This window comes from Vigna unguiculata, chromosome 1 (genome assembly GCF_037176805.1).
Source record: "Vigna unguiculata cultivar grain cowpea cultivar isolate G323 ecotype 2 chromosome 1, ASM3717680v1, whole genome shotgun sequence".
NCBI lineage: Eukaryota > Viridiplantae > Streptophyta > Magnoliopsida > Fabales > Fabaceae > Vigna > Vigna unguiculata.
The window spans coordinates 25929867-25943813 of record NC_140792.1 but is presented as its reverse complement, the minus strand read 5'-3'; the positions used below and the strand labels follow the sequence as shown (position 1 = coordinate 25943813).

The following is a 13947-nucleotide window of genomic DNA, read 5'->3' as shown; positions in this document are numbered from 1 at the left end:
CTCAACTAGTTGGGTTTACTTCCTTTCTTTCTCATCACCACCACCTCCACCTTCTCCTCTTTCCCCTTCTTCCTCTTCTGCTCCTCTTCTTCTTACCTCCTCACTCTTTTTGTTTTAACACACAACATGTGAGTGAGTCACACCAAGGCTTTGAGTCTCTCTCTCATTCTAAGCTCTAAGCTCATTCACCTCTTGTGTGATTTGGTCTAAAGTGTAAATTAAGATTTCTGCCAAACTTGGATTTTCTCAGATCTATCCTACTTCTCTTTTTATCCTTTTATCCTGTTTCGAAATCGTCATCATCACCTTTTGATTTGCAAGATCATAATTTTTTTGTTTTGGGTTTCCTCTCTTCCACCTCATTGTTCATTTTTTTCTCTCTGGTTGGCTTTTACTTGGGAAAAATTGAGTTTTTTTGGCTACCCTCCAAGCAGATCCTGGTTAGGGAGTATAAAATTTTCAGTTTTTATCAGTACCCTCTTTTTAGACTCCCCTGATGTTCTAGATTTGAAGTTTTGTTTTCTCACTCTCTTTTTTCCGCCTAGATCTGTTCCCACTTTTTCTGGCTTTAGATCTTGGTTTTCTCCATGATGTGGTAGAACTTCAAATTTAGGAGCCTTACCTTTCTGGGGTGTTTTTGTTTTTCCTATCCTTTTATGGAGTATGAAAGCTTTCCTGGAAAGTTGGGGCGTTTGGATCACTGAGTAAGAGAAAGAGAAGCGTCAAGAAAAAAAAAATGATGAATTATTTCCCCGACGAGGTAATAGAGCACATATTTGATTATGTGGTTTCACACCGTGACCGGAACGCTTTGTCTTTGGTGTGTAAAAGTTGGTACAGGATAGAGAGGTGTACTAGGCAGAGGGTGTTCATAGGGAACTGTTACTCTATCTCTCCGGAGAGGTTGATCCAAAGGTTTCCTGGTCTCAAGTCTTTGACTTTGAAGGGAAAGCCTCATTTTGCTGACTTCAGTTTGGTTCCTTACGGGTGGGGTGGTTTTGTGTATCCATGGATTGAGGCTCTGGCCAAGAGCAGAGTTGGGTTGGAGGAGCTTAGGCTCAAGAGGATGGTGGTCTCGGATGAGAGCCTGGAGCTACTTTCTCGTTCTTTCACAAACTTCAAGTCTTTGGTTCTTGTTAGCTGTGAAGGGTTCTCCACCGATGGCCTTGCTGCCATAGCTGCTAATTGCAGGTGAGAAAGAGTTGTGTGTTTGAGTCCTCTTCTGGTTTAGATTTAAGCTTTTGTTGCACAAGTTTTGTTGGTTTGTTTGCCTTTGTACTATTTTTGGAACATTTTTGATGACTTCCTACTGCTTTTTTGTGTTTTGGAGGATATTTGGCTGAAGGTATATTCTGATTAGTTCGGTCTCTGTCATCTTGTGCTGTCATAGTTTTTAGTTGTTTTCGACATTTTTAAGGTGACCACTGGCTTGTATTCTTTGTGGGTATCAGTTTGGGATAAAGGAGTTTAATTAGTTGAGTAAGAGTGGCTAAGTGAATGGCTTTGAACTTGGTTTTGATACATGTCAAACCATGCAGCAAAGGTAGTGCCCAAGAGGATCTTGGGAGCTTGACTGATCTGTTCTTAATAAAAGTTTATTGCATGTTTGTGAATAGCACATGATTAGGAGTTTTTTTTTTCTTGGAACAACATGGTTCTCTGAAATAATATCCATTTTGCATGTGGTGTGAGTGGAGTTGGTGAAACTGTTGCTGATTGAGAATGTTGTGAGGAATTTTGGAATGGGTTCTTGACTCCCAATGTTGCTGGTGTTTTATTTGTTTCGAAATGTAGGTATCTTAGGGAGCTGGATCTGCAAGAAAATGAAGTTGAAGATCACAAAGGGCAGTGGCTAAGTTGCTTTCCTGATAGCTGCACATCTCTTGTCTCTCTGAATTTTGCTTGCCTTAAAGGAGAGGTTAGTTTGGGAGCTCTAGAGAGACTTGTGGCAAGGTCTCCTAACCTCAAGAGTTTGAAGCTGAATCGTTCGGTTCCCCTTGATGCCCTGCAAAGGATAATGACACGAGCACCTCAACTAGCGGATTTGGGAATTGGATCATTTGTCCAAGATCCTGAATCAGAGGCATTCATAAAGCTCAAGAACACCATTCTGAAGTGCAAGTCCATAACCAGTTTGTCAGGGCTTTTGGAAGTTGCTCCTCACTGTGTTGCTGCTATATATCCCATTTGCCCCAATTTGACATCCTTAAACTTGAGCTATGCCGCAGGCATTCAGGGCAATGATCTGATAAAACTAATTCGCCACTGTGTGAAACTTCAGCGCTTATGGGTAAACACATCAGATTCAGATTAAGAACATTCTCATTTTATTTTTGTTAACTCTTCAATTGTTGAATATAACAAATAACAAATTGCTCAACTTTTTCAGATAATGGATTGCATTGGAGACAAAGGACTTGGTGTTGTAGCCAAGACATGTACAGATTTGCAAGAACTGAGGGTGTTTCCATCTGTTCCCTTTGGAAATGCATTGGCTGTAACAGAAGTAGGACTTGTTGCAATATCAATGGGGTGCCCTAAGCTTCACTCATTGCTCTACTTCTGCCAGCAGATGACAAATGCTGCACTGATTACAGTGGCCAAGAACTGCCCCAATTTCATCCGCTTCAGGTTATGCATCCTTGATGCAACAAAAGCTGACCCTGATACAAATCAGCCGCTGGACGAAGGTTTCGGTGCAATTGTGCAGTCTTGCCGGCGACTGAGGCGGTTATCACTCTCAGGAAAGTTGACTGACCAGGTTTTCCTTTACATCGGAATGTATGCTGAGAAGCTTGAAATGCTGTCTATTGCATTTGCTGGAGACAGTGACAAGGGAATGCTGTATGTGCTGAATGGATGCAAGAAACTGAGGAAGCTTGAGATAAGAGATTGCCCTTTTGGTAACATGGCACTTCTGACAGACGTAGGGAAGTATGAAACAATGCGATCCCTTTGGATGTCATCCTGTGAAGTGACTGTGGGAGCCTGCAAGTTGCTGGCCAAGAAGATGCCAAGGTTGAATGTGGAGATCTTCAATGAAAGTGAGCAAGAAGATTGCATCTTGGAAGATGGGCAGAAGGTAGAGAAGATGTATTTGTATCGTACATTGGCTGGGAAAAGGAAAGATGCACCAGAATATGTATGGACTCTCTAGGTGCATTTTAGCTCATTTCATTTCTTGTTATTCAGATGTTTGTACTTGTTTCTAGGCTGACTCATTAATGCAATTTTAGTCGGGTGTAGTGTTTTCTCACTTCCTTGCATTTCCTACTTTTATACATATCTTAGATTTGCCTTTTTTCCCTCGTTATTATTATTCCATCATGCCACTTTTTCATCTCTTATGTTATCAGTAGAGTTCAGTATTTTATTCCTCATCTACTTGTTCACTGCAAGAGTGCTTAGTTCTTACTCTTGATCTTATTCTTCTTCTTCTCCCTCTATATGGTATTGGTGGACTGAACTTGTTCTTGTCACAGATCAAGCATTTTTCTTCCCCCATGTTTGTTTTTCCCTTGAAAGACACAAATCATGATTTCATTTTGTTGAAAAACTAATATGCTATCAAGCATGTGAAAGTTTTCAGTAACACCTTCCCAAAGAAATGCTGCTATGTTGAGTTTTCCAACGTGATCATAAACTCTTCTGACTCACTTTTGTTAAATAATTTTGTCTGTCTAGCACTTCCAAATATCTATTCAATACTAGTATTTATTTGTCTGTTGTATAAATTCACAGGTTTTTCAAACCCTTTTACTTAAGTGCAAGTATAATTAATAACCATCTATCATCATAAATGGACAGTTTATTTTTCAGTAAAAGTTTGCGAATAATGATGAGACTTATTAATTTGTCTTAAAACATAATTTGTACTATACTTTACTGTGAAATTTAAGCTGACATAAGCTGTACATTTTAACCACTGCTCAAGCTTGTTCAGAAGATCAAAAGTATATTTTCATAATTGGGTAGATGCATCTGTTGGCTACACTACGTATCTCTTTTTCTAAACATCATAATAAAGACCTAAAGCAGAAGATAATAAAGATCTTAAGCTCCATCGTTTGTTGTGCTAAGCAGTGTTGTAAAAATCAAACTGCATTGACTGGTTTAGCTGTGAATCCATGTTTTTCCTTGATCTACTTAAATACAAAACTGATTCAAAAACCAATTCCAGAATCTTTGAACAGGCTTGTCTGTTCATAATGTTGAAAAATAGTAGATTTTGCCTTTTCAAATTCAGCTTCCTATATGTTGAAATGGTCTCAATTCACCATTTGTTCATTACATATACTTTTCTAAGATATACTTCATTTAAAATTGTTTAAATAAGTTACTTATCTTAATTTTGTGAGCAATGGTTACAGATTTGAACACCCTATACAGAAATTCACTTCAACAATGTTAAGGTTATTAAAGTAAAATTTAGTATAATTCCATTAGATTCACAATTGACTCAATATTAAAATTTAAAATATTTTTTGGTTAATTTTTCTCTTTCATGATTTTTTTTTCTTGTATAAACAGTAGTTTCAATCATAAAATTTGTTGAACAATGATTTTTAACTTTAATAAACTTTTATAAGTATCTCCATTAGAGATAAATTTATGAATAACAAACTTGGAATTATTATAATATATAATCTTTAAGGATATTTTCATTGAAAATACGTCAATGTAGTTGATTAATTTCTACTTACAGTGTTTTAAGTTTCAGGAAATTATAAATAAAAAAGGTTTTTTTGGCCTTTTTAATAAAATATTAATAAATAGTCACTTTAGTACAATAATTATTGATATATTCAGTTTTAGTAAGATAATAAAAAAAAATCTAGTTTTATTAATTTGATTTGAACGTTATTAATAGTTAAGATAATTAAACGTGTTTATTATTTAGTAATTTTTTTGTGTGTTTATTAAATGAATTGATATTAATATGCCATTATTAGCCTTAAAAGAAGGTCTTTTATCCATATTTTTTGTTTCGTAACTTTAAGATCTTTGGTACTTCTTTAAAATTAACTACGTAATAACATTAATTTTCTCTTTAATAAACACATGAACTAATGAACGTAAATAATTTTTTCCTCCCGATTTTAAGTACCAAAAACGAAAGAATGAGTGGTGTTTGACACTGGGAGCAAGGAACAACCATAGTATATTAGTTTGTTATTCCAGGTAAAAATATTGTTCTTTACAGTTTCCAATATACATTAAGCACTCAGACAGACATACAACGAAATTCACAATGATCACCTCAGAAAATCTATGAAGAACCCAGAAACGAGTGAGGAAGAAGGTAAAGGCCCAAGAGTTACAACGATGAATAACACTTGCAAGATCCCGCAGATATGAAGTAAGACATTAGAGCAACATTTATCCAGAGAAGCCAAGTACACCAAACTGCAGATGCAACTTTTGATATGATCATCAGAAAAAGCAATCCTCTAGCAAACAACAGCAGCAAAGCGCTGTCAAGCTGCACATGTAAATGAACAAAGGAATCTTAGTCTGTAGAACCAAAAAGGCTTTTCAAAAAGGACATAACAGGGGAAGTAGAAAGGATTCAACACGATTTTTAATTGAAAAAGTTTATTTCCCAAGCTGAAAGATAACAAATGTTTAGAATTTCCATTTGTTTAAGGCTATGTTAGAAAAGCACATGATATTTCTGTTCTGCATATTATGGAAAGTTTCTAGTCATATCAAATATTTTTCTCCAGTCCCTAGTCCCTAGAGCTGGATGAAAGGTTGTTAAACAAAAGCTTGACTTTGGGTTATAAAATAAAAAAAAAAAAACTTGGCTCTTGCCAATTCAAAACTTGGCTTCGGATTAATAAATTTGATAAATGCTCAAATACAAAGCTTTATTGAATATAAAGAAGTCTTAGACTTGCATTCAAAAGAAAAAAGAGGTTAAGCTCATCAACATAATGTAACTTCTAAGAAAATTTTGACCCTAGATCATATTTTAATCTAATTTTAATAGTATAATGTGAAACTAATGAAGTGATACAACAGCTGGGAGTTGACTTTAATGATAAAAGAGAAACTGGCTCTAGTCATTCTATTTGTTGTCATTTTTCTTCCAGAAATTCAATATTTACTTGATATAATTCTTGAACCACAGATTTGACTCCAGGTTAACCATTCTGACCAACAGGTGTAGTCAAAAGAGGGGGGCATGGTTGTCCAAAGGATTTTGTTTTACATTTCCAGAATACTTTTGGTCTCAAGTGATAAGCAGTTTTAAAGAACTGTCATAAAATTTACACAGCAAAGACTTGTCACATGCAAGTCCTCTAAAAAGTTATTTGATGGTGATGTGAAATGAATTTTACATGAAAAACTATGAATTCCATGGGCAAGTATAATATAGTACATGTGTCATTGTTTCCAACTAATGAGTTTTACAATGATTTATGTCAGATCACAAAATCAATTGGAACAAACATAAAAGCTGCATCTCAAGAATGGAAACAGGGAAATATAAGACTTCCCAACAATTTATACATAGAGTTGTCTTATTTCCCATATTTAGACAAGGAAATCAATAAATCAGAACATACTAGAAACTGTTTCCTTACTGATGCAGATTCCATTGGTATATACCGTGAACTTAATAAAAACTCAGGCAGAGAGTGTAACTAGGATGCAGGAAAAGAGAGAACAACGAAAAAGGACATCTGTTATTGAATATCAGAACACAAAGGAAGTAGAAAAGCTTCCTACACAGGTTTACCTTTATGCACTTACAAGTTACAACAACTGAGCAATGCACTCGGTTATCTGTGATTAACTTTACACCTCTAACCAACATACACTCTCTCTATTTACACTCTTATTAGCCTTAGCCATAGCCTTACCCTGCTGAGTGTTGTTCCTTCACATTCTACTAAGTCCTTAACTACTCATATCTATGATTAGAATGCCAATGTTAGACATAGCTTGCATTGAATAGAAATAATTATGAAGTGACTGCTAGTGTGCATCGCAAGACTAGAAGTTTTAATGTAACTATGTTCCATTTGCCTTTAACCTAAACATTAGCCTAAAATAGTGTTTGGAAAAAGGAATCATTCATCTTTCATTCCCAACTAAATTACTTTCCTGAGCATGAAATTTCTAGGAACAGTATTCCGGGAAAAATGTTTAAAATGGGTTTGGTCATTATTCAGCTTAGAGTAAGAGAGTGGTTTTACAATTTTAGTCTAGGATTTGATTTTGAAGTCAGGGTTTTTTTGCTTGTGATTATTTTTATTTAGATAATTTATCCTATGTTGAACTAGATTAAATTACTCTATCTAGTATAGAATAGGGTTATCTTATTATGATGTTTATCTATGTTGATTCTATAAACAGACCGCCAGTGTGTAAACATCTGGCAGCTTGTCTGCATAGTTATAATGTTGAGATTCCCTTTTCTTCAGAAAGTATATGAAACCGAAACCTTATAGGAATACTCTGCCTAAAAGGTTATCATTGATCAAACAGCAATGACTGATTTCTACTTCTGCATCATAAACTCATTGTGCAGAAAGAAAAGATGAAGGAAAAATATAAGGAACAAAGATGTCACTTGAAAGGTGATCTTGTAACAATAGTAAATCTTCTATAAAGTTTACAAGGGTCTCTATTCATTGTGGTAAAACACAGGAGCACCTGTTCCATCTATCTGTTTGCATTGTGTAAAAAATCCTGTTTCTTAGGATGTTTTCCTTTTGGTTCAGCAATGTTGCATTTATTGTTAATTAAGAGACATTTTCCTTTCCAATTCAATTAGAATGTACTAACAGAGTACTCTTTTTCACATTATCATCTAATTATATGTTGTGATAACTTTGTTGATTTGATAGAAACTTTGATAAAATTAATGCCCTGTTAATCAACAATTCAATTAGTTGACATTATAAAAACATTAAATCATGCATGAAAATTTAACTCTTATTTTTTAATGTGATAGCAAGGTCAAATCCCTTTGTTCATTGAACTCAGATTCCAATATCCAATTTCTACACTAATTTCCCAAAACAAAATTATACGATCCTAATCCATTAGTTTAACATTTTAAATAGGAGAAAGAAATTAATATAAAAATGTTAAACACATCATGCCAATTGATAACCCCTTTATTTCTGTACACACAAGGTTATAGAAATGCATATCTAAATTTGAAAGCAACACCCCTGAGCTTGACATTTTTCTTTAAAGAGAAAAAAAAAACCCACAAACAATAAGGAAACTAAAACTAAAAATCGAGAGAAAGAGAAAAATTGTACCAGCCTTCCAAGAAGGAAGTAAAACCGGGGGTATCATCGTCGTGATACTGCACGTGGTGGCAATGGTAATGCCAAGGAGGTGGTGGAGGGTAGTCTTGATTCAAATAGCTTTGGTAACCTTGGTACTGCGGAGGCGGTGGCGGTGGCGCGAACGGCTCATACCCCGCCGGCGCCGGCGCTGATGGGTAACTCGGTGGCGTAAAAGGAAGGGCGTAGCCTGTGTTGATTAAATTGAAAGAGAATTAACAAAAAATTTCGGCAAAAGGAAAGGGCTTAGTTTAATTTAATTTAATTGAATAATTTACCCGGAGGAGGATAATAGGGGTCTCTTTGGTAATTAGTCATTATTTGGGAAATTGCAATGAAGGACACTTTTTTTCTGTGGGTGAGAGCGGGAATTTGAAAGACGAGGACAAAAACCAAATGTATGTGTTTTGTTGGAGGAACAGCGTTGTTCGTCACGTTGTTCCAATGCTGGCTTGCCACGTAACAAGTTAACCGATTCACAGATCATTGATGTGATCATTTTCTTTTTTTAATCATCTTCCTAACTTAAGTTTAGTTCTTCCAACTACTCTTCTTACTATTTTTCATATATAAAAATATGCAATTGATATTTTGAAAATAAAATATTTTTCAACATTTATTATAGTTGACAATGAAAAGAACTTTATGAAGATTGGAATACAGAATTATTCTATTCAAACTTATCTAGAACTTGTTGGAAGGAGGGTATTGAGAATGAAAAATAAATAAATAACTAATTTTGTTTTAATAAATTACTATCAATATAATTTTTAAAAATATAAAAATTGCACAAATATTTTTAAGAGAAAGATGTGTTTCAAAGTTTTATCTCGTGATATTGTAACATTTCATTTAATAGTTATAAACTACTAAATACAATATTATATAATGATATTGTAAAATAGATAGATAAGACACGTATAAGGAAACATACATATAAACACATATACAGTCATCCTATGATACTACAGCAGGAACAAAACTAGATATATAAATATATACAATGTATAAGGATTTGTTCTATAAGACTTTTAACAAAACTATCTACAACCAAAAAGTCACTCCTACTGGATAGACTTGCTACAGTTTACTAAAGGCGTATCCCCACCTACATTTTCCTCTGCTCACACATTAAAGTGATCATTGCAAAAGAAACAACAAAAACACAACATAGAACCAACAAAAGGGTAAGCTAATGTATATAAAATCAAGTATCACATATTAAAGCAATCAAATTCAGCAAGACAACATGTGATCAAACAATTGCATCATGAATAATGACTCTAGACTCAATGATCTGGATCTATGCAACCAACATTAAACTCATGGTGATGTACACCTGTGGTGGTTCCCAAACTCTGCAGAGTTTGGCCTTAAAGGGTTATCACCCAACCACTCACAAGGTAAGTCCCCTTCGTGCCTAGGACTTGATCCAATCCAATGGCTAGGACCTCCTGCATCTCTTCATGAATAACTTACTCTACTCTATTTGAGTGTGCGTAATTATTAGACAAAAGATATCACCATAAAGAGTCCTTATGTTATTGCATTTACTAGAATACTATCGCTTAGAATTTCTCCATGAAATTCTACAATTCATATCTCATTCCATGCTTCCAATATACACAACACATTCCATTCATCATTATCAATTAAATACACAACATTCACAACAGAAACATGAGTTGGCTAATATCTGTCCTGACCCTGGAACACTCGCCTAACGAATCCATTCTCTCGCTGGGCGAAACATCAGTTTCGACCAGCGACCAAATGGTTGCCCAACGAGTATTCCACTAGGAGTGCAGGGAATTAAATCCCCCATAAATCGCCCAACGAGCAACACTAGTCTAGTGAAACATGAATCAGAGGCATCTCTGTTTTGGGAAGTTGCCTAACGAGAATTACTCGCTTAGCGACCTCCATATCAAAGTTGCCCCTGATGAATAATTTGCCCAACGAGTATTTACTCGCCTAACGAGTTTGCATAATTATGCAGAACAATAGTTTATACATAATTTTGTAGCCCTTATTAGTACACTTCCTCAAAGAATCCTCACAGACATCAGACAACATACAAAAGATCAATGCCACATTATTATCAATGTAATTTTGTACTAGCATACATATCAAATGCAAACAAACTACAACACAATACTCAATTCAATTTATTCCCAACTCTCATACTTATAAACATCAGTTTCACAATCAAGAACTCAATTTAAATCATGAAATCTATAAAATTAAATAATCACACGATCACTAAATAGCGAAATTAGCTTCCCTTACCTGTGATTGACTCAAACGATTACAAAGTAACTTAAAAGTCCTTTCTACTGTCGATGCTCACAATTCAACCTAAAAATAATAGAAACATGATCAGGGAACATCATTAGAACCACTAATCAGTAGAGATTCTCATAAGAGACTCAAAACTCACATGCGATGCAGAAAGGATCACATACAGGATTTTAAGAGAATTGACTAAGAAAAGAGAAGAAATACAACTTACTCAATTGAAAATTCTAAGTAGACAGATTTGAATATCTCGCCGTAGTGATCACTCTGGCGGTCTTTGATCTTCAAAAAATGAACGTATAGTGAGAGGTTTTAGAGAGAAGGGAGAGAGAGTTTAAAGGCCATATTTTAGAGAGATGAAGTGTTTTCTAAATAATAAAATCTTTTTATAAAATTTCTATTTATATATATATAAACAATTTATTATTAAAATAATACTAGGATCTCATTATTTTAAATATTATCACTCTTAAATTATGATTTTCTAGGTTCTCACAAATATAATTGTAATTAATGTCATTTTCAAATTTGGCCACTAAATGTAATTACTTATTATCATTATGATCTTTCTTAATAATTTGAAATTTTTAATTAAGTTTTCCATACTTATAAATTATCTCTATTTTCTTTTGTTTAAACTTTTTGTATTCATCGATCGAGCAAAGACTTTTTTTACGGTTAAAATAAATTTTGTATATTAGTTTTTGAAGCATCATAATTATATGCGAGATAGAAAATTTACATTTTTATGATGATTATAGTCATAAAAATCCATTTTTTATGTCAAAGTTAAATGACTCATTATAGAAGAAACTTACAAATTTGTCATATTCATATTTTTCACGTCATGTTTTCTCTGATAGTTAGAGTTTTAACAATTATATAATGTGTTACTTTCTATAATGATTAATAATGATTAAGTACATCTGTCATTGAAAGTGAACCTTTTATGATGGTTAGAGTTTTAACCATCATAAAATGTATGTGTATGATTTTATTTTTTTAATTTCATGATATATTCATTTCCCTTTTATAATTTCATGATATATTCATTTCCCTTTTAAGAAATAATCAACATAATAATTACAGTTCCCAAATACACATTTTCAAATAAAATCTTAATGCATTATCATTTAATATACTCTACTACATACAAAATCTTAACTTCAAAATGTTAATAGTCTTAACATGATCATTTACAATGAAAACTTAAAAGAAATGATGTCAATCGCTCCTGAACATCTTGTAAAACTTCATCCTTAGTTGGAGACACGACAATAAAAATCTACGCAATCAAATGTTTAGATGAAATTAACATTTAGATATTTAATATATTTAAGTTAATTGTATATTGCCTCTGTCCATGACTCAATAATGTTTAAGGATACAATTGTATACATATGCCTCATCACATAATATTCACACTCATAGTTTCTCGATTAACATGAGCACTACAAATTAAAATACATATAATATAACATAATTGATGCAATGTAATTGAACAGTAGTAAGATACCAAAAGAAAACCTGGGCTCGACCATTGCCTCACAAAGGGTCGAGCTACAAAAAGAAAACTTAGGCTCGACCATTGCCTCGCAGAGGGCCGAGATACCAAAAGAAAATCTGGGCTCGACCATTGCCTCACAGAGGGCCGAGATACTAAAAGAAAACCTGGGCTCGACCATTGCCTCGTAGAGGGCCGAGATCCCAAAAGAAAACCTGGGCTCGACCATTGCCTCGCAGAGGGCCGAGATACCAAAAGAAAACCTAGGCTCGACCATTGCCTCGCAGAGGGCTGAGATACCAAAAGAAAACCTGGGCTCGACCATTGCCTCGTAGAGGGCTGAGATACCAAAAGAAAACCTGGGCTCGACCATTGCCACGCAAAGGGTCGAGATACCAAAAGAAACACTAGGCTTGACCATTGCCTCGCAGAGGGCCGATATTGAAATGAAAGTTTGTAACCATTTTTTGAAGAGGGTTCTAATATAGACTTTACATGTGAAAGTAAAATTGAATTTTGTGAATGCATGAATTAAAGAGACTCATATTTGTTCTTGGCAAGTCATGTGATAAGTGTATACTTGAATCTTTAGATGGACAAATGATATGAAATCAAAAAAGTTGCCCTAGGTTATATACATGAAGCAAAATAGATGACTCAGATGAATTGGTTTGGGAACCTTGTTTAACGTAAAAAAAAAAGTGTATAAAAAATGACAATGTGTGAAAGCTTTGACTAGCATAGAAACAATGTGTAGAAACATTGGCAAGGTGTGGAAACCTTGAGTGACTTAGAAACAAGGTGTAGAAACCTTGACGTAGCTACAAGGTGTGAGAACCTTGGCAAGGTGTGGAAACCTTGGCAAGGTGTGGAAACCTTGGCAAGGTGTGGAAACCTTGGCAAGGTGTGGAATGACTCACAAAGAAACAAGGTGTGGGAACCTTGACAAGGTGTGGAAACCTTGATTGACATAGAAACAAAGTGTGGGAACCTTGGCTCACATGAAAACAAGGTGTGGAAACCTTGGCCCACATAGAAACAAGGTGTAGAAACCTTGGCAAGGTGTGGAAACCTTGACTCACATAGAAACAAGGTGTAGGAACCTTAGCAAGGTGTGAGAACCTTGACTCACATAAAAACAAGGTGTGGGAACCTTGGCAAGGTGTGTGAACCTTGACTCACATAGAAACAAGGTGTAGAAACCTTGGCAAGGTGTGGAAACCTTGACTCACATAGAAACAAGGTGTGGAAACCTTGGCAAGGTGTGGAAACCTTGGCTCATATAGAAACAAAGTGTGGGAACCTTGGCAAGGTATGGAAACCTTGACTCACATAAAAACAAGGTGTGGAAACCTTGGCAAGGTGTGGAAACCTTGACTCACCTAGAAACAAGGTGTAGGAACCTTGGCAAGGTTTGAAAACCTTGACTCACATAGAACCAAGGTGTAGAAACCTTGGCAAGGTGTGGAAACCTTGACTCACATAGAAACAAGGTGTGGAAACCTTGACTCACACGGAAACAAGGTGTGGGAACCTTGGCAAGGTGTGGGAACCTTGATTCATATAGAAACAAGGTGTAGGAAACTTGGCAAGGTGTGGAAACCTTGACTCACATGTAAACAAGGTGTGGGAACCTTGGCAAGGTGTGGAAACCTTGACTCACACAAGAGAACCATGATGATTAACATTAGGTATATTACTATTTTTTCATATTTTTTTTTAAAAAAGAAAGATTCGACAACCACTCATATGAATGAAGACGGTTTCGATTCATAAAACACAAATGATACTCTTTGAAATATTCAAAATGCATGACACAAGACAATGATGACAAAT

General features: G+C 34.9%; 2 protein-coding genes across 2 annotated transcripts; one reads left to right on the top strand and one right to left on the bottom strand.

The window, feature by feature from the left end:
* The first annotated feature begins 353 nt into the window (after positions 1-353).
* On the top strand, positions 354-3256 carry LOC114179464 (protein AUXIN SIGNALING F-BOX 2-like). The gene is made up of 3 exons (XM_028065816.2): positions 354-1191; positions 1795-2290; positions 2390-3256. Exons 1-3 carry the CDS (start codon positions 737-739, stop codon positions 3155-3157), a joined length of 1719 nt encoding a protein of 572 aa, XP_027921617.1. The 5' UTR covers positions 354-736; the 3' UTR covers positions 3158-3256.
* Positions 3257-5144: 1888 nt separating this feature from the next.
* LOC114180867 (uncharacterized) lies at positions 5145-8736 on the bottom strand. The gene is made up of 3 exons (XM_028067162.2): positions 8588-8736; positions 8283-8499; positions 5145-5482 (listed from the first exon to the last, which is right to left on the bottom strand). The coding sequence occupies exons 1-3, from the start codon at positions 8625-8627 to the stop codon at positions 5434-5436; spliced, it is 306 nt and encodes a 101-aa protein (XP_027922963.1). The 5' UTR covers positions 8628-8736; the 3' UTR covers positions 5145-5433.
* Between the last annotated feature and the right edge of the window lie 5211 nt (positions 8737-13947).